The sequence below is a fragment of the Hordeum vulgare genome, chromosome 7H (genome assembly GCF_904849725.1).
Source record: "Hordeum vulgare subsp. vulgare chromosome 7H, MorexV3_pseudomolecules_assembly, whole genome shotgun sequence".
NCBI classification, from domain to species: domain Eukaryota; kingdom Viridiplantae; phylum Streptophyta; class Magnoliopsida; order Poales; family Poaceae; genus Hordeum; species Hordeum vulgare.
In genome coordinates, this window is record NC_058524.1 from 242,604,822 (window position 1) to 242,625,582 (window position 20,761).

At 42.6% G+C, this 20,761-nt stretch overlaps 2 protein-coding genes across 3 annotated transcripts; both read left to right on the forward strand.

Moving 5' to 3' along the window:
• Nucleotides 1-3,498: 3,498 nt before the first annotated feature.
• LOC123407126 (O-fucosyltransferase 6-like) lies at nt 3,499-9,916 on the forward strand. Its single transcript, XM_045100186.1, has 10 exons — nt 3,499-3,823; nt 3,912-3,974; nt 4,668-4,758; nt 4,956-5,032; nt 5,797-5,885; nt 5,996-6,179; nt 7,148-7,329; nt 8,464-8,566; nt 8,742-9,073; nt 9,165-9,916. The coding sequence occupies exons 1-10, from the start codon at nt 3,632-3,634 to the stop codon at nt 9,634-9,636; spliced, it is 1,785 nt and encodes a 594-aa protein (XP_044956121.1). The 5' UTR covers nt 3,499-3,631; the 3' UTR covers nt 9,637-9,916.
• Nucleotides 9,917-12,309: 2,393 nt separating this feature from the next.
• LOC123407127 (probable rhamnogalacturonate lyase B) lies at nt 12,310-17,004 on the forward strand. 2 transcript variants are annotated; one of them, XM_045100187.1, is made up of 16 exons: nt 12,310-12,734; nt 12,839-12,935; nt 13,291-13,412; nt 13,514-13,567; nt 13,663-13,782; nt 13,867-13,986; nt 14,079-14,220; nt 14,310-14,480; nt 14,951-15,106; nt 15,338-15,444; nt 15,540-15,633; nt 15,732-15,873; nt 15,965-16,124; nt 16,206-16,322; nt 16,406-16,535; nt 16,646-17,004. In XM_045100187.1, exons 1-16 carry the CDS (start codon nt 12,673-12,675, stop codon nt 16,895-16,897), a joined length of 2,046 nt encoding a protein of 681 aa, XP_044956122.1. In that variant the 5' UTR covers nt 12,310-12,672; the 3' UTR covers nt 16,898-17,004. The 2 variants fall into 2 exon arrangements, with proteins under 2 accessions (XP_044956122.1, XP_044956123.1); XM_045100188.1 differs by having other exon boundaries at nt 12,310-12,686.
• Nucleotides 17,005-20,761: the final 3,757 nt, after the last annotated feature.

The window sequence follows — 20,761 nt, forward strand, 5'->3', positions numbered from 1 at the left end:
TCTTCATTAGATTTCGCTATGAAATTTTCTCTAAAAAAGTTGGCAACAAAGTCAATGGAATATTTCTTGATCTAATTAAAATGAGGCTTTTATGTTGTCATGAAATTGTACCTGAAAGTTGCTATGTTGTGGGTCTTTGCCAAACTCTTATACACGTATTGTACTATATTTGCATGGTCAAAAAATATATGGCAATTTCCCCCCAAAACAAAGAAAAGCAAATAGGTATTTATTGTGCACAATATAACTAAATTAAATTACTTATTCTTTCCAAAATACATCACTGATTTTTTCCACCACACCAGAATATTAGTGAACTATGAAATAACTGCTATGCTTTAGGGCTAGCTGAGCTTTTTTACACATATCTCGGTAGTAATCAACATATCCAAGGCATTACATGGTGCCTAGTGACCGCGAGAGCGAGAAGAATTACCTTGTGGCTGGTGGTCGCCACAGAAGATGCACCGCTTGAAGGCGTCCCTGCTCTCCTTCTTTGGCTTTCTCGACGAAGAAGAATGGAGCATAGTAGGGACACGCTGCCGTGGAGATTGTGAAGAGGGAGGAGCGATGGACTACAAAAAACCACCACATTTCAAGTTCATATCCAGATTTGCCACCACATTACTTGGGCGTCCAAAAAATCTACCATTTTCCTTACTATTTTTTCAATAAACACTAATGACTGATTCAGAGCGATTTCATGAGGATTCTGATCAATTGGACCCACTTGTAAGCGCTGACGTTGCACTAGAAGTCCAAGAAAACAATGTTGACTCTTAAATTAGACAGAGGGGCCACTCCCCAGAATCCCCTCCCTCTTCACGGTCTCCACCTGTGCAGTCGCTGTCACGTCCTTTACACGATGGCCGGTGTCGCCCGCCACCTCTCCGGCCTTGCTTCACCTCCTCCACCATCTCCCACCTCTTCCCCCTCCCAGCGCCGTAGAGATCCACCGCCCCGCTTCTCACCTTGTGCAGCCCAACACTGGATCCCGCGATGCAACCCCCTGCCCCGACGAGCCCCACCTCTCTGACGTACGGCAAGCCGGTCCCCATGCCCACAAGCTTTGCGTGCACGGACCAGGAGATCGCTGCCTTCGCTCTCCGGCTTGGCACACACGAATCATGTGTTGCTGGAGCGGCCATGGCCAGGAGGGCTTGAGCTTGCTTGCGGTGGGGATGTGCCCCGAGCTCTCCGCCGTGCGACAACATTGCGATTCCAGGGCGAGGCTGGGGTGACCATTGAGGAGCTACCTCGTGTGCTACGACCGGCGCGCTCCTAGCCCTGGGCCGTCGCTACTAGTGAGAGCCTGGCCTGGTGCGTCGAATGGAGAGAAACCTGTCCGGCCATCGTCCACCTTTCCCGAGGACGTCGACGTGGTCAACGGAGTTGGCTTTCTGAGCCCCTCAACCGTCGCCAATCTCCCCTCCGGCGATGACATGCTCACTGGCACAACACACCGGCCTTCCTAGGGGTTCAATTTTAATCTTATTTTGTTCCTAGGATGCTTTGTGAATTTTTCATGGACCCTTTTGTAAGTTCAGCTGATGGCTCGTGGGACCCATGTCTAACTTAATGGTCAACAAACGGTGTTGATCGTTTTATGCCATGTCAGCACTTGCAGGTGGGCCCTTTCCGTCAAAAACCGAATTAAATCGTCCTGAATGGGTCATTAGTGTTTAGTGGAAAAAATTAGGAACGAAAGTGGTAGATTTTTGGGACGCCCATGTAATATGGTGGCGAATGTGGATATGAACTTGAAATGTGGTGTTTTTCGCTCAAGTAAACAACTAGGGGTCGAGGGTCGTGACGGCTGGGGGTGGGGGTCGTGGCGGTGGTTCGCGGGTGATGAAAGAGAGAGAGAAAGGAAGGAACAAAGCAAGAAGGGGAGGGTCCAACAAAAAAAGAGAAGGGTGTGCTGTGGGGTGAGATTTTTCGCGGGTGATGAGAGAGAGAGAAAGGAAGGAACAAAGCAAGAAGGGACGGTCCAACAAGAAAAGAGAAGGGTGTGTTGTGGGGTGAGATTTTTGTGTTGGGCTGCGTGTTGAACATAATATGATGAATAGTCTGAAAATACTTTTCTTCCATATATATGATCCGGATTAGGGATGAAAAAGTGAGACTATTCATGCGGTTGAATTTTGATGAATCCGCTAACCCATTTAATGTGTGAAGATGTTCGGATGCACGAGGAAAAATAAGTTTTAATCTTAAAGACAATCTTAATTATTTATTTAGTTTATTTCTATGCATTTTCTTCATTTTTATATACAAAACCACAAAACCATATTACAGGTATTAATGCAAAAGTTAATGCCTTATAAGTTAATGTTGTAAGACAACTTGTCTCCTTGTTTACCGTGTAAATTAATATGTATTTTTCTCTCTCATGCGTATCAAGTCAATGATCTCACTCGTGCATGCATGTAAGGGATAATTAATGTCCTCATTTGTTAGTAATACGAGAGAAACACCATTAATATTACATCGATTAGTGTTAGTGGCCTTGTATATATGCAAATTATAATTTTAATAGTGGACTTGTATATAAAAATGGAGGGAGTACATATATTTCACTAAGCTTTTACTCTCGCATACTCCGCTATTTTGAGGGGATAGTTAGAGACGGCCTTAGGCTGACCATAGTGGGGAGTATCATATAGTAGTATCATGCATATGATATTATTGTATGATACTACCTTCATACTACTCCCTCCGTTCCTAAGAGCAAGTACAATAAGGTCCAGTCAGCAGACTGTAAGGATTAAAATACTATATTTCTGCTGAGTTGGATGAGAGAGAAGAGGAGAGAGAAAGGAAGCGGGCTCTTCGTGAAGAGTCAGCTCTAGCACGTGCTCCTATGTGCTTTGTGAGAATGAAACGTGGACCATATATAATAAAAGTAGTACTTTTTTATAGCTAACTATTGTAAAAGCTGGCTATAAGGTGGGCTATAAGACTCCTTATAGCCAGCAGTTGGCTATACTATTAACCATGCTCTAAATATAAGTCTTTTAAGAGATTTCCTTAAGGGTCTACGTACAGAGCAAAATAAATGAATCTACACTCTAAACTATGTCTATATACATCTGTATGTGGTCCACTAGTGAAACCTCTTTAAAGACTTACATTTAGGAACGGAGGGAGTAGTACATAGTATCATAAATTAATATCATAGATGACCTTATTTATTGACATGCATAGTAACATAACATTTAACATGTTACGGTATATACCTATGTTACTAACCTTTTTTTCTTCTTTAATTGTCTGCCACATCAGCATATTTGCTAGTCCAGTACTCCCTCCGTTTCTAAATACAAGTCTTTTAATGAGTGAATCTATACTTTAAAGTATGTCTATATACATCCGTATGTAGTCCTTTAATGAAATCTTTAAAAAGACTTATATTATGAAACGGAGGGAGTACATGATAAGTTAGTTAGTCCAACTATGGCCAGCCTTAACACACACGCCGTACGCTTGTATAGCACTTCATCTCGAAAGTTCAAACACACCACTGATCCGTAGGGGCTCCCATGTCGCCGCTGTCTCCGCGACTACTTCTCCGCCGCCGTCGCCGCGGCGCTCTCTTCCTGCCCTGAGATCTCCGGTCGCCGGGCCCGGTATGGTCCTGCCGCGCCGGCGCGGCGGCCACAACCACCATCCGTGCCCGTGCCCGCGCCGCGCCCTTCTGCCGGCGGCGGCGCTACTGCTGCTCTTCCTCCTCGCCGCCGTCACGCTGCTCTACGTCTCCCCGCCGCCTCTGTCCGACCACCCGGCCCTCGCCTACTCCCGCCGCCGCTCCCCGCATGCTCCGGTACTCCACTGGTACCCCTACTTGCTTCTGCCTTTTCCTTCACATCTCTCGATCTAACTCGTGCCGTTCCACGCGTGTGCTTTCGCAGTTGAACAGCTCTGATGGCGGCAGCCTAGTGGAGCCCGGGCGCCGCGAGATTTCCCGCGTTCCAGTAAGCATGTGCTTCCCCGCCTAGATTAAGGGAGCTAGTTCGTAATTGTGTTCAGTATTCACCCAATCAATTTAGTTTTGAGAGAACCAAATCAGTTGCACATGATTATTGTGTTATGTTTGGTGGAGCATTGACTTAATGACTTGAGTACGCTGCATTGCTCCTGTCTCTGCAGCCAATCGATCAGTTTATGTGGTTATTGCTTTAATCGGGAGATATAAGCGAACTAGGTTCCATTTTGTGTTCCATTGTAAGTAAATTAGTTGGTGGTAAGCTATTTGGCTGAGCTCCCTTTCTATCTTACTCCCTCCGTTCCTAAATATAAGTCTTTTAAGCGATTTCACTAAGGGTCTACATACGGAGCAAAATGATTGAATCTATACTCTAAAGTATGTCTATATACATCCATATGTAGTCCACCAGTGAAATCTCTACAAAGACTTATATTTAGGAACGGAGGGAGTATTTCAGAAGGACTTATATTTGCATGCCCCAGCGTATGTTTGAACTCGTTTCCATGAGTTTGTAGAGGTGTAAGCTGAAATGGGTTTTGTTTTTCTGAGCCGCTGCAGATTATTTTCAGTCTTGATCTTTTCCCCTTTTGCTAAACCTTTTTTTTGGGGAGCTAAAGTATGTTAAAATAGAACTTTGTTTTCAGGATTGCTTAGTTAGTTTCAATTTCTCAAACTGCAGAGAGGTGGTTGGACTGCGACAGATGGCCTCTGGGGTTCGAAGCTTGCTAGCAAATTCTATGGGTGCAGCAACTCAAGCAGCAAGTTTCTTGGTGCGCAATATTTCTTGCCATTGATGGTTGATTAGAATTTGCGGTAGCCACATAGGCTATTTCAGATGTTAGATTTGTTCTACAATCTTACAGTGCATATCCTGGAAATGGTTGAAACGGTGTTGGTGGTAGCTTTCTTTGCTGTGCTGGGCTAGTTTTTTTTCCTGCCTGAAGTAGTCATTGTTTCAATTGTGCAGATTCAGGTGTTATGACACATCCAGACCGTTATTTGATGATTGTTACAAGTGGAGGCCTCAATCAACAGAGAACAGGGGTAAGACATGTGCAACTGCCACATGTTCCTGCTCGAACATTATGATGCATGTAGATGTGTATGGCAAAACATGTAAACAACCAGTTTAAATATGTATATGAAGAAAGCCTACTGTCTTAATACACTCTCATTTTCATAGTGCTACAGCTTGAGTTTGTTTTTGTAATATGTTATTTCACTTACTCTATCTGCTCCAAAATACCAAGGGCTCTTTTCCAGTTTACTATGTTTTAGATATCCCGATTATAAATCAAATAATCATTAGGAAATATATTATCAAGTGGCTAAACTAATACTGAATTCAGTATTAGAACTGAGCTGGTATCTTCACATATGAATACAAATGCATAGCAAAGCTAACTTATTGATACTCATCTATGCAAGGTTATTGCCAACTTTCTTGTGTTTTCGAAATTTGAAAAGATGTGGTTTCTAGGCAGTATCACCTGAAGAAGCAGGTAGCCTATTGCCCACATATCCAGAATTAAGTTTGCAAATATGGATCATATCTTCTTCTGAGTATTGTAGTATTTAACATAGAACACAAGTTAGAGCTTGTATTCTCTTACAATATTTAAAAGCATTAGTAATCTTCACTCAGATTTTGTAGTGTCTCGTCAATTTTATTTTGAAAATAAGTAAGCTTAGGAGTGTCTCGTCATGTTTCACAGCTAACTCTGTAGTGGCTATGTGTGTTTAATGACTCCATATTATGATGTTCATAACTATGCTCATTATCCTGATTAATATGTGCTTCTTCTCAGATAATTGATGCTGTTGTTGCTGCACGTATTTTAAATGCAACACTCGTTGTTCCCAAATTGGACCAAACCTCCTTCTGGAAAGATGCAAGGTTTTTTCGAGTACCGACAATTTCTTATCCTAGCTTTCTAGGTCTGCTCATGTTTTTAAGAAGACTCATATGCGTACTTTGTGTTTATACCATTTCTTTGCACTCTGCAGTGACTTTGCTGAAATTTTTAATGCCGACTGGTTCATCTCATTTCTATCAAAGGATGTAAGGATTGTGAAAGAGCTTCCAAAGATAGGAAATAAACTGCGAGCTCCTCATAGAATGCGTGTACCTCGCAAATGCACTCAGCGATGTTACTTGAACCGTGTGTTGCCTGCACTTATTAAGAGACACGTAAGTATTGTAGATAGATGTTTGTTACTGACATAAATTATTTGATGTGCTATTATCACTTGCATTAGCCTACTATACATCCTCATTTGGATGCTATGAACTGTGAAATAGTGACATTTCGTATGCAAGTGTATGAAAAGCCCCAATAGTACACATGCATATTTATATTAAGAGAGTGGTTTTTCTACACCCCAGCTCGGTGCACCCACGCAAAAAAAAAAAAACACATAGCAAAACATTTCAAAAAAATATGAAACTGTGTGGGAATGATAATCAACAAATGTTATGGGTGCTTACAAAGTTTGGTGGTTAAATAACATTCGAGGAGCTCTGTACAAAAATGATTTTAACTAATTTTCAATGATTTTGTCTTTTTTGTACAGAGCTCCTCGAATGTTATTTGACCACCAAACTTTGCAAGCACTCATAACATTTGCTGATAATCATTCCCACAAAGTTTCAGGATTTTTTGAAATGTTTTGCTATGTTTTCTTGCGTGGGTGTACCGTGGGTGCACCGAAGGTGGGTGCAGCCACTACTTTCCCTTATATTAAAAGAGGAATATGTACATGGCATTTGTAGACTCCATGCTGTGGAGCACTAGGACAATAGGTTATCTAGCTATACTTAAACCTGAATTTAGACAACAACCTGCATGATCATATTGTTTTTCAAAATGACTTCTTCTGCTGGGGAACTGTTAAGAACTCTTTTTGGTAAAGAAAAATATTACTACTTCATTTTGTTACTCCCTCCGATCCATATTACTTGTCGCTCAGACGAATGTATATAGATGTGTTTCAGTGCTAGATACATCCGTTTGCGTGACAAGTAATATGGATCGGAGGGAGTGGCATTTTTGGAAGCTGTAGCCCCCTATTAGAATCTGTTTGTGTGTCAACGTAAGAGACTTGGCTTCTGTGATTAAATTACTAGGGTAGCTTATATCTCTTCTTCACCTGATGCAGGTTGTTCGACTAACAAAATTTGATTATAGGCTAGCAAACAGGTTGGATTCTGACCTGCAAAAGCTGAGATGCAGAGTTAACTACCATGCATTGAGATTTACTGACCCAATACAAGAAATGGGTGAAAAGATAATACAGAGAATGCGGGAGAGGAGCACGTATTTTATTGCTCTTCATTTAAGGTGCTCACACTTCAAATTCTCATGATTCAGCTCGTATTTTTCTTTGATGCAAAGTGAGAGAAAGCTTACTGATTTGGTGTTGTGGATATTCATATTTTGTTCTATAAAGCTGGTCAAACATAGAGAAGTTTATTTTTTCAAAAAAATTATACACTATATTTTTGGAACGGAGGGAGTATTAGGTTATCTCATTCTGTGCTGTGAAGAGCATAGTTTGATATGAGCCAAAGCAGTTTACAGCATAAGGATTGGTTAACCAGGCTGGGGATGAGCATGATGCCAGCCTCTTAGCAAGTATGCTATTGATATTATGAGCATGATGCCTTGTTTACCGGGAACACCCTAATTGAGCATAGTCTACAGGGGGGATGTACAAAGGAGTGAAGGGAGATGTCTATAAGTTACTGGTCAACACTATCTCTACCTAATAATATTAAAGGGAGGAGCCTTTCTTGGTTGTTGGTCAGTCATCAGAACTACCCTTGAGATTAATATAAAAATTACCCACCATGCGACCTATAAGTGATGGAAAACGGTTCAGTGTCCTTGGGCCCGTTCTGGATGTGTTTTGATCGCTAGAAATCGTTCGACAGCCAAACGCCTGATCATTAGGCAGGGCTGACAGACCATTTAGTGTAGATGCAAGCCCGTTCGGGTGAGAATCTACCCCAAGTCAATAGTTGCTAAACCATTTGGTGGGCCAGCCTGTTAGTGCTCGCGCGCTTTTCTTTGTGCGCTCCTCCTCTCTACTGTTCGATTGAAGGAGAAAAATCAATTGAAAATGAATCGGCTGCTACTCCCATACAAAAAACCAGCTGCTCCTCACTTCAGGAAAAATCGGCCGCTGGATTTTCTGACAACTAGAATCATTATGAAAGAACAATTAAGTATAGATAGATACAATTAAGTATGGTCCTCTGTATGTTTGGCTGCTAGATCCATAGGATTAATTGGGCACTGGGCTAGTGAAGTAAACCACTATTATCTATGTCTCCATCAGCAAATGTGATGTTTGGCCCTACTTCTCAAAATATTAATGTATCAAAGCTACAAAAATGTTTACCACAATTGCTGTGCACTCTTTTTTTTGCGGGGATATTTAGTTTTAATGGTGTCAATGTTTTGTGATGCCAGATTTGAACCGGATATGCTTGCCTTTTCTGGGTGCTACTACGGTGGTGGAGAAAAAGAGAAGAGAGAACTTGGTGTGATACGGAAGAGATGGAAAACCTTGCATGTGTGTATGATATCATAATGTATTGTTAGGTACTTCCTCTGTAAAGAAATATAAGAACGTTTAGATTACTATTTTAGTGATCTAAACGCTCTTATATTTCTTTATGGAGGGAGTACTTAGTCATGAACTCGCATGTAAATATTATGAATGCAACCTTTGCTATTTTCCATTTCAGGCTAGCAATCCAGAGAAAGAAAGAAGGCACGGTAGATGCCCACTAACTCCTGAGGAGGTGGGGCTGATGTTGAGGGCACTGGGCTACAGAAACAATGTTCACATTTATGTTGCCTCTGGAGATATATATGGTGGCGCAAAGACATTAGCACCCCTGAAAGCACTCTTCCCCAATCTTCATACCAAAGAAACAGTAACAAGCAAAGATGAGCTGGCTCCATTCTCAAAGTACTCATCTCGCATGGCCGCACTTGATTTCATTGTCTGTGATGGAAGTGATGCTTTTGTGACTAACAACAATGGCAATATGGCCAAAATTTTGGCTGGGCGAAGGTATAACCTTATTCTGCTGATATCCGTCGGTTGTCATCATTGTTTTCCTTGTATAATGTTAGTTCTGACCATGCATTGGTGGCCGTGGCAGGAGATATTTTGGGCATAAGAGAACGATCCGACCAAATGCGAGAAGGCTCTACTCCTTATTCTTGAGCAGAGGAAACATGTCCTGGGATGCATTCTCCTCCAAAGTGCGCATGGCCCAGAAAGGATTTATGGGAGAGCCCAAAGAGCTGAGGCCAGGAAGGGGGGAGTTCCACGAGAACCCTTCAACATGTATATGTGAAAACACCGATCCCAAAACACTGACCAAACCTAACCCTCGAAGCGAGCAAGGATTGAGCAATGGCACCCAGGGAGGGAAAGCCATTGCCGAGCCCACAGTTGCTAATCATACCAACGAAGAGTTAGACGGATCCAGTGCGGAAGAAGATGGCAATAGCGCGGAGAAAGAAGATGACACTAGCGAAGAGAAAGAGGAGATAGTTGACACGGAAGTGGAGGATGATGCATTGGTGAGACCAGATGATCCTGAGCTGGAGGAGGTCCTTTCGGATTAGATAGGTTACCCCATGCCGTAGGTAGATGTTAACCAGCCGGCAGAGTTTTGATGAGTTGCTGATGGATATTTGCCCCTTTCAATGTACATATTTTCTGTGCTGTGTAAAATATTGACCCCCACCCCCTCTTGACTGTAGTGAGCTTGTAGGGTACCCTCGTCTTTCGTTAGTCCGGTATCATAGTGGCTGTGCGCTGATGTTGTTAGAGTTTGTAATGTGTGTGGTATGCTGTAGCGTGGGCTTGTTTGTGTTTATTTATTCACTTTTGTGTAATTCTCAATGGTGGTGTCTAAGATGCACATCTCTGACTTATTTTTTGCAGCAAATGGCATTTGAGCCGCACATCCGTGGAGTCTGCATTTCACTTCAGCATAACTGCCAGGTCAAGATGCCTCCTTATCTCCGATCTACTACTTGTTTATGAATCCCCCCCCCCCCCCCCCCCCCCCCCATTTACAGTATTTATTTGAAAAGGAGGTTCTACAAATCCCACGCACATAGAAAAATGGCCTGTCTTTTGATAACCCAATGACGGCGTCCCCGCTTTTGCTCCAGCCAGCCAGCAAAATGTTACTCCCCCGACCTTGTTTGGACCTATCCTGGCGTTGAACTCTTGGCTTAAGTCAGAGACAGTCCCTTGGAGCATGGAATAAACATTTCAGCTCTCTCTGACGAGGATTTTCTCCTATGCTTGGCTTTCTCCCTGAGGTTAGGTTGAACAAGGCAAGTCCTCTACAATCAATCTCCATGTCCATGGCAGTAGTACACTATTCTCCTGTGATCTATCTATGGACGTAGGACGCTTTATAGCTCCCTGGGAGATTCAAGCACGTACTACACTATTCTCCTGTGATCTATCTATGGATGTAGGAGGCTTTATAGTTTCCAGGGAGATTCTTGCTCCTCTTTGTCCTTATCAATTCAAGTGTCTACTACTGCTCAAGTTCCAAGTTCCAAAGCCACAAGGCTTTTGGCATGATCTCTTTGCACCCCGTGAGCGGGATCAGCTCAAGGAAAATATATGCAGCATGGGCTTGGAATCGGATCACATGATCACTGTTTCTCCGCTGCTACCCGTGCCCCATTTTCCCTCAAGTTGTCAACTCTGTATGCATGCATCGATTCGATCCATGGCGTTCTTCCTCTTGTTTCAGAAAAGAAAACCCCTCATTCATTGCTACCTCACGGCCGACCGTTGTGACTTGGGGGCGCGAGGTATCCATCCATCTCCAGTCTGAGCGTGAGCGTGAGCGTGGGCGTGGCGTGGCAGCCATGACGGTCCGCATCAGTACGTGCGCGCGTCCTGCCAACGCTTCACAGTCCGGCGGGCCACTACTAACGACTCCATTTGTGATACTAGTATATATGAGATATGCCTTGTGGTTAGTTAGGTTAGGCACGTTACGTTACGTGCTTCAAATGCTATACAAACAAATCCTGCCAGCCACTTCTTCACTTGGTTATTAGCATTTCTAAAGTCCCTGTATCAACATCTAGCTAACTATCCTGTAGATAACTTGAAGACCAAACCTTTCCTAGAAGAATTAAAGATCAGACATTGCCGTTACGTCTGCTAAAATCTCACATTTTTAGTAATGCACATGTACTTGGTACAAGCGATATGCGACGTTAGATGACTGACAGCCACACAAAAAGTAGGCACCTGCAAACTGTACAAATTATGTACTAGTACTAGTAATTGTTATTGCAACCAATGAGATAGTATACTCTTTGCTGTTTTTCTTAGAAAAGGAGATATACCCGATCTCTGCATCTGGATAATGTATGCAATCATTTTATTAACTATTCACAAAGGTCATATAAAATAATATATCAGTTAGGTTGAAGCCACCATCTAGGCAACACTTGTTGCTACTCCTATCCCTTGATGAAGGTGTGTCGAATATCCGGATCAAATACTAAACAAACATCGCATCAAATCCTAACATCTATGACCGGATGCCCCAGTCCAGCCACACACCGGGACTAGGTCCCACACCGCTCCCGCGCACTCTTAGAGGTTGCCGCCACCATCTTTCACCGGTCCATCTCCAGAGCTAGAACAGACACACCGACCTTGCAAGGCCTGCCGCCGGGATCCACCGTCAGGCTTACGATAGATGTAACACCGTTCCTCCTCTTGTCCCGTCCAACCAGCACTTGCATCAAAACGATGCCCTTAAAAGGGAAACGACATCGAATGTGACATCATCGTCCGATCCGGTAGATTCAGATATAAGGTTTCCCCCAAAGCATCATGAGTGGGGTGCCATGGCCCGCAACAACGATGCCTCGAGAAGGTAACGACGTCCTAGATGTCGCCATCATCCGCGACGATCGAAGTCGGCGCGGTTTTCATCGGAAATCGCGTCCCCCTGATCTCGCACCTGGGTGGAACCGAGGGGGCCTCGCCTTGTAGACGAGGGCCGCCGTCGGCACTCCGGCGGGGGCGCTCTAGCCACCGGCCGGCCAGGACTGTTTATTTGTTACTTGCAAGCATTATCTGTTTAATTTCTGCAATGCATAGGATAGGAGCATATAGCAGGAACATATTATTAGTAAAAGGAACTCGCTCACAAACAAAAAAAAAACTGAAGGAGCTGCTCCATACTCACAGAACATAGTACTATATATATACATTACACAAAAGACGGATGACCGATCGATTAGTAGGCATCTTTTCAACAATGACATGTCTCTGTTGCTGCGGCCTGCAGGCCACTGTGGAGATGTACATATGCCATCGTCTCCACGGCTGCCGGCCGCACTTGTGAGAGGCGCCAAGTGTTACCGGCCAACAACCAAAAGAATTGAGGAGAGGCGGACCACGCCATTGCCGCACCTCCTCCTCCTCCTTGGCTTCAACTCCACGCACACATGCTTGCTTTCCAAACCAAGGGATAATTAACCGCCCATCCATCTAAGCATCGCCACCACACACACCACCACATTATTCTCCATGCACAAGGGATCGATCAGTGGAGGGGAGCGAGTCATTGACATTGATTGATCCGTCCGTCGTCTCACTCTCACCCCATGGCGAAACTTAGGTACTACTTCTGCTGCTTCCACTGCCGCCGCACCTCCACATGCCACGGGTGAAGCGCCATTAATCTTTGCTTGCTGTGCTTCAGCTTCGCTCCACTCGGTCAGTTTCTTTTCTATATAAACGTAATGCCGCTTCCTCGTCTCTCCGGAGCAGCTGTAGGAGCCTGGTGCACTGTTGTTTGGGCCCTCCACGGGAACGGGAAGCCGGCGACGCCATGGACGGTGTTAAGCTCAAGGTCACCAGCAGATACGTAAGTGCTCATCTTCTGCCCTTTGCTGCTTACGCTGTCTATTTGGCTCGCGTGTGCCAACATGCATGTTCTGTGTATACTACTGTATATGTGCAAGTTATAATTGTTTCTTCGAAAAGGGGATAACCCACTAACCCAGGCCTGCATCATAAGATTTTATTTTTTTCGAAAAGGAGGCAAAGCCCCGGCCTCTGCATTGAGAGATGCATGCAGCCAGCATCATAAGATGCACACAACCATTTTATTAAACAAAATAAGTCTTTGCACCCAAAGGCCATGAGCTCCCGCACGTTGATACGTTGCAGTCATCACCACCACATACATACGGATTGATGCCGTAGCTCTATATGTGCAGGTTATAATAAAAAACGACATATTCGAGCTGACGCTGTCCAACCCCGACGGTATTGTAACTGGCGTGCGGTACAATGGTGTGGACAATCTTATGGAGATTCTTAACAAAGAAGACAATCGAGGGTACCGATCTTGCTCTGCGCCTATATAAAGTTTCTATCATCAATTTGTACTATACGTATATATCCAAGGCAAGGCGAGTTAAGCGATGCATCTTGTGTCAGGTATTGGGACATTGTTTGGAACCCACCAGGACAGCGAACTGGAATATTTGATGTGTAAGAGGAGCTCATAATCAGACTTCATTCATTTACCCGCCCTTTTTTTTTTCTTGTTAGAGAAATCAGTCACGAATGTGAACGCTTGCACGCAGGATCAAAGGCACAGAGTTCCGCATCATACATCATGATGAAAACCAGGCTGAGGTCTCCTTCACTAGATCATGGGATCCTTCTCAGGAAGGGAAAGCTGTTCCTCTCATCATCGACAAGAGGTGACTTGACTGACTGATGAACAAGCATAAATTTGGAGCTAGGAAAAATCATGTTTAGCTGAGCAAGCATCTCTGTACGTACAGGTTCATCGTGCTTCGTGGTTCCTCGGGATTCTACACCTACGGTATCTATGAGCACAAGGCAGGGTGGCCTGATTTTGGCATTGGGGAGACCAGGGTGGCCTTCAAGCTTAGAAAAGACAAGTTGGTTCTCAACTTTACGATACAATTTTTGCTCTTCACTTTTAAAAAAAAAATCTTCCCACTGAAACTATGTGTTGGTGGAATTAATGCAGGTTCCATTACATGGCAATGGCTGACAACAGGCAGAGAATAATGCCGATGCCTGATGACCGGTTGCCTCCCCGCGGCCAGCAATTAGCATACCCTGAGGCTGTCCTCCTTGTGGACCCAATTAATCCTAAACTCAGAGGGGAGGTAAGATAATAGAGATACAACAAGATTATCCGTGATAAATATTTGACCACGTTCTGAATAATCTCAACATCACTGGTATGTTTGTCAAGGTCGATGACAAGTACCAATACTCGTGTGAAGACCGATACAATAGTGTCCATGGATGGGTGTCATCTGATCCTCCGATTGGCTTCTGGCAAATCACGCCGAGCGACGAGTTTCGTACTGGAGGACCTCTTAAGCAGAACTTGACATCTCATGTCGGGCCCACTATGCTCGCCGTAAGTTCAGACCTTGACAAAACAATAACATTACCCTGTTTTAGGGCTCATTCGTTTTAACAGGATTCTCAAATCACCGGAATATGAAAAGTAAAGCATTGCAATGTCGTACTCCAGTCCTTAAGATGCTTCCATGGGGTCACCTAATGCTAAGAATCCTTAGGAAATTTCCATGAGTTCTCACCTGATGCTAAGAATCCTTAGATGTTAGGCCAATATAAGCACAATCCTTAGGAATCTAGCACCTCTACTCTATTCCTATGAAACGAATGCTCATAGGAAAAAATCCTGTATAAATCCTCCAAACCGAATTAGCCCTTACTGTTTTTATTTTTGTGCTTCCTTTTATGAGTAGCATGTTGTGGCTGCTTCAATTTTTTTTAATATAATTTAACAGGCTAAAGCTGAGCTCAGATTATTGGATACTAATATGCAACAAGTTCTGAAACGTCTATTTTATCTGGTCTTAGATGTTTCTTAGTGCTCATTATGCCGGGGATGACCTTTCGCCCAAGTTCACGAATGGAGAATATTGGAAAAAGGTTCATGGGCCGGTGTTCATGTACCTTAACTCCAGTCAGGACGGATCTGACCCAAGTCTACTATGGGAGGATGCAAAAGTTCAGGTGATTATAGTTCAGCAAATAAGTACTCCCTCTGTCTCAAAATGTAAGATGTTTTTTTGCCACTATCATAGGGTCAAAAGAGCACTCGTAAGTCATAAGTTAGTATAATTTATCAAATGACAGCAAGTATGGCAGAGTGACTGGCTTATATTTTGTACGTTGTTATGAACAGTACATAAGTAACTCGGTCGGTACTTGATGTCATCTTTAATGTTTACCTTGGAAAATCAGATGATGATGGAGAAGCAGAGCTGGCCCTATGATTTTGCACTTTCAGAGGATTTCCAGAAGACTGAACAAAGAGGCTGTATCTCTGGTAGATTACTTGTAAGAGACAGGTAGCACATAATGGCGGCATTTCCCAACTTTACTTACCCTATATCTAGTCCAAGCACCATACATATGCATATCTTACTACCATATATATGATCAGGTATATTATAGAGGATGAGGATCTTTATGCCGCATCAGCCTATGTAGGCCTAGCATTACCAGGAGAGGCTGGATCGTGGCAAAGAGAGTGCAAGGTACGTACCACATGCTTATAGTTATAGGTTATAACATCACCACATGCTTATATGGTCTGTATTATTGTGGATAATGAAGTTTTTTCCCTCACGTGCAGGGATACCAATTCTGGTGTCAAGCAGACACAGATGGTAGCTTCTACATAAAGAACATTGTAACTGGAAACTACAATCTATATGCGTGGGTTCCAGGTTTCATCGGGGACTACAGATTCGACGCCACACTAACAATATCTTCAGGTTAGCCTGGCTAGCTAGTACTAGTTGCAGCCTGCCTCTAACCTGAACGATTGGTGCCCTGACAAGAGATTGTTGAGCAATGGTGTTTTAGGGGACGATATTTATCTGGGCGACCTCGTGTTCGAGCCACCGAGGGACGGCCCGACTATGTGGGAGATCGGAATTCCCGATAGGTCTGCTGCCGAGTTCTATGTTCCGGACCCCAACCCCAACTATGTCAACAGACTGTTCATCAACCATCCCGCTGACAGGTGAAAGAAGCCTAGTTTGTGTCCAGCGATTAATCATACTGTTGTTTCTAATCATACGGCTGTTCCTGGTGTTGCATACAGGTTCAGGCAGTATGGGCTTTGGGAGAGATACGCAGAGCTGTATCCTGACCGTGATCTGGTATACACCATCGGCGAAAGCAACTACAGCACTGACTGGTTCTACGCTCAAGTTACCAGGTGACGTCTGTGTGTGTGTGTTGTCCATACAAGTGTTGTTTGCACAAAACGAAAGCACTATACTGAACTGAACTGAACTGCAGGAGAAGAGGCGATGAGGAGACGTACCAGGCCACCACATGGCAGATAAGGTTCAGCCTCGACGCCGTCCCTCCTAACAGCACGTACAAGTTGCGGGTGGCGCTCGCGTCTTCAGCCAACGCTGAACTGCAGGTTTCTGCGTTTGCTCATGCTGGTTTGGTCGAGCTTGAGTCGTACGTCCTCCCTTTCTTATCATCATCATCATCATCATCAATTCATCATCCTGTTGCATGCATTTCCAGGTCCGTTTCAACGACGAGGCACGGGCTGCGCCTCACTTCACGACGGGGCTCATCGGGCGCGACAACGCGATCGCGAGGCACGGGATCCATGGCCTCTACTGGCTGTTCAGCATGGACGTGAGCGGCGCCTGGCTTGTCCGGGGGATGAACATCGTCTATCTGAAGCAGCCCAGGAACCAGAGCCCGTTCCAGGGGGTCATGTACGACTACCTGCGCCTGGAAGGGCCCTGTGTTGTGCGTGCCGCTGATTGATTCTCTCCCTAATCTTTTAATAATAAAGCATGCAGCGTTGCTGTTGTCTGTCGCGGCTATTTTGTAAAAAAGTCCCTGTTATTAACCTGCAGTGCAACTTTTAGTCACAGCCCAACCATTTTTTTTACATTTTTTAGAAAACCCCTTTTCACAGCCCAACCATTTTTAACAAAAAAACCCTGAATTTTCAGTTAATCAATCCATATTTTATCTAAAACAAAATTATCCATATCTTTTAAACCGTAACTCCGATTTTAACATGTTATATATAAAATTTGATTGAAAAAATGTGTAGAATTTAAATAGGATGTTAGCTGTTGAATACTTCTTAAATATTATTTTTAGTGCAAACTTAATCTGTAGTGCAAGGTCCTTTTTTTTCTCTTTCCGGCGACAATACGAATTATAATAAACATCCATCAAATTAAAACCAAATTGAGAGAAAAGAAAACATCCTTAAACCACACATGCACACATTTGAAAAATCTCGTGGGGAAAAACAATATATTTCTCGTCTTATTCCGAGTGACTGTACATTCAAACGCGTTTTCGTTGTGTGAATACTGAGACCATCGTCGGCAACACAAATGTGATGCCATATGAAAATATATTGCGTTCAGAGCGTGTGTTATTTTCTCTTCCGTTGTAACGCACGGGTTCTTTTGCTAGTATTAATAAAGCAAATAGTTCTTTTGTGGTACATCATTAAAATTACCTCCTAAATTATCTAATATTATCCATCAATGCCACCTATAATTTATAAAAAATATTTTGCAGGGAACCCTCGCATGGGCCGGCCAAAACATAGGGACCAGCTATACTGTGCTCTGCTTGCTGGAAAATAAACAGTACAACCATTTGGGCCAGCCCATGGGCGGGGCCTGTTTTTTAGTTTTCTATTTATTATTTACCTGTTCCTTTTTATTTTTCTAATTCAAATAAATCAAAAAAACTTTTGTAATTCAAAAATATATATTTAAATAAATGTTTGCGAATTCAAAAATTGTTTGGGATTTTTGTAAAATGTTTGCATATTAAAAAATCGTAATTCTAGAGAAAAAAATCATGAATCAAAAAAGTCATCATTTTGAGCAATTTCTTTAATGCAATTAAAAAAATGTTTGATAATTCAAAAAATGAATTATTCGCCAATTCACAAGAAAATACATGAAAACACTTCGTAATATAAAATATTGTTTTGAATTTTAAAATCATGTTTATAAATAGTAAAAAATGTTCTCGATTTTAAAAATGTTCCCAAATTTGTAAAAGTGTTCACGAATGATTGAATGTATGCAGTTAAACAGTAATGCTTCTAGTCTTTTTGATCATATACCTGAGTGAATTTTGAAGAATTAATTGTCGGGGTGGATCGAAATATTATATTATATTTTAAAAAATATTTCTTGAAATTGAGAATAATTCTTTGAGTTACCAAATTTTTTGACAACCATGATATTTTAAAAAAATATGAACATTGTTTCAACTTGTGAATTGTGAATAAAATTAAAAGAAGAAATATTTTCTTGCATTTGTGAATAAATTTTCAAAATCATGCGATGAGATATGAACATAATATGGTCATCGCCATTGAAGATGGTGATTTTTTCTTCCGTTGCAATGCACGCGCCCTTTTGCTAGTAATAATAAAGCACGGAGTGCTTCCGTCGTACGTCGTGGTTGTTTTGAAGAAAACCTCCTGGAATTTTCTGAAATCAAACCGCAGTCCGGATTTAAGTGAGAAACCAATCTTTTTTGTATTTTTACAGGAAACCCCGTGTGATTTCCGAAATCAACCCACAATATATAATTAAGTAAGAGAACGAATCGTTTTTTGAAATTTTTGTAAAAACCTTCTTCAGTTTTCATAAAATAAACCCGCAGTACATACTTCAGTAAAAAACAATCGTTTTTCGTATGTTTTCGAAAACACCACTACAGTTTTTAATTAATTAATATGTAGTTCAATTATAAGTGTAAAATATTTTAAAGAATCATATCTTTTAAACGATAACTCCAATTTTACATTATTATATATGAAATTTTATTATAAAAATATGTAGAATCTGAAAATAATGTTACTTTATCTATTTAATTTTTGAAATTCTGTTTATAATGTATTTTCAATCAATAGTGATGCGCACAATCTAAATATAATGTTATTTTATCTATTTAACAATTTTAAAATTATATTTATGCTGTAATTTTAATCAATAGCGTACAATCCCTTTTTCATAACGAGGTCGATCCATGTTGTTAATTAATCCACGGTTCAATTATAATTAACAAATACTTTAAAAAATTATATCTTTTAAACTGTAGCTCTAATTTTAAATTATTACATATGAACTTTCATTCAAAAATGTGTTGAATCGAAATACAATGTATCTTACCTATTTAATTTTTTAAATGTCTATTTATAATGTAATTTGAATCTATAGTGATGCGTACAATCTAAATAGATGTTATTTTACTTATTTAACAATTTTTAGATTCTATTTATGCAGTAATTTTAAATAAATGTCTCAAGTCATGATTATTAGGTTAAGACATGTTGTATGGTTTGCTCCCGTTGTAACACACGGGCTCTTTTGCTAGTAGTTCATTAATCACCCAACCTTAGCCGTATTGTGGTTGTATATGTGCCACCTAGCTAGTGCACTCGCATGCATTGCATTGTGTGTAGTTGAGTAAAAAAATAATGATGTTTCCTCGAACTATGGAATATAGATTCTGCATCTATACAAGGCCGCGAATGACGCGTAGATTGGGCCGGAAATTTTCGAAAGAAGACGTCGGTAATTCCTTGGTCATAACATCGACAATCTGTTGCGAAGTGGGCACATGTAGGATGCGGGTACGAAGTGTTAGTTCAATGTGCTTCATGCGGCGACGATGAACGGGGTTGACAGAGAGGTAGACGGCGAAGACGTTGTCACAGTACACAAGTGTAGCCCATGGTATGTCGTGATGAAGCTCTTGAAGAAGGTGCTACAACCAGGAGCATTCGACAACGGCGTTAGCCACCGCCCTATATTCCGCCTCAACACTAGAGCAGGATATCGTCGGTTGTCGTTTCGACAACCAGGAGATGAGGGAAGGCCCTAGGTAGACGCAGTAGTCAGATGTAGAACGACGAGTGTCTGGACAGCCTGTCCAGTCAGCGTCGGAATATGCAACCATGTCGGTGGATGATGATGCCGTCAAGGTGAGTACTAGGGCCAAGGTGCCACGAATGTAACGAACGATCCGCTTCACCAAGTTCTAGTGGCTGTCGCGAGGAGCATGCATGTGAAGGCACGCCTGTTGTACGGCATACTGTATATCCGGTCTGGTGACTGGTGAGAGTCAAGTACTGAAAAGCGTCGATGATAGAGCGATAAAGGGAACCATCCGGCGTGTGAGATCCATCAAGGGCGGAGAGCTTTGCCTTCGTATCAACAGGAGTAGCGGCACGCTTGCAGTTAAGCATGTGAGCGCGCTCAAGAAGCTAATGGGCATACTTCTGTTGATGAAGGAAAAAAGCCGTCAGAATGCCGAATGACTTCAATGCCGAGAAAATAGTGGAGCGGACCAAGATCCTTCAAGGCAAACTCGGTGCTTAAGCGAGCAGTGAGCTACCCAAGAAGGTCGGCCGAGGATGCCGTGAAGATGATGCCATCGACTTAGAGGAGGAGGTATGCCATCGCGTTGCCGTGAGAGAACACAAATAGGGAGGCGTCGGAGCGAGTAGCTCGAAAGCCTAACTGTTGGAGAAAGGCGGCGATGCGTTGGTACCATGCTCGGGGTGCGTGCTTCAACCTGTATAGAGACCGAGAAAGCAGGCACACATGATCCGAATGAGCGATGTTGACAAACCCGGTG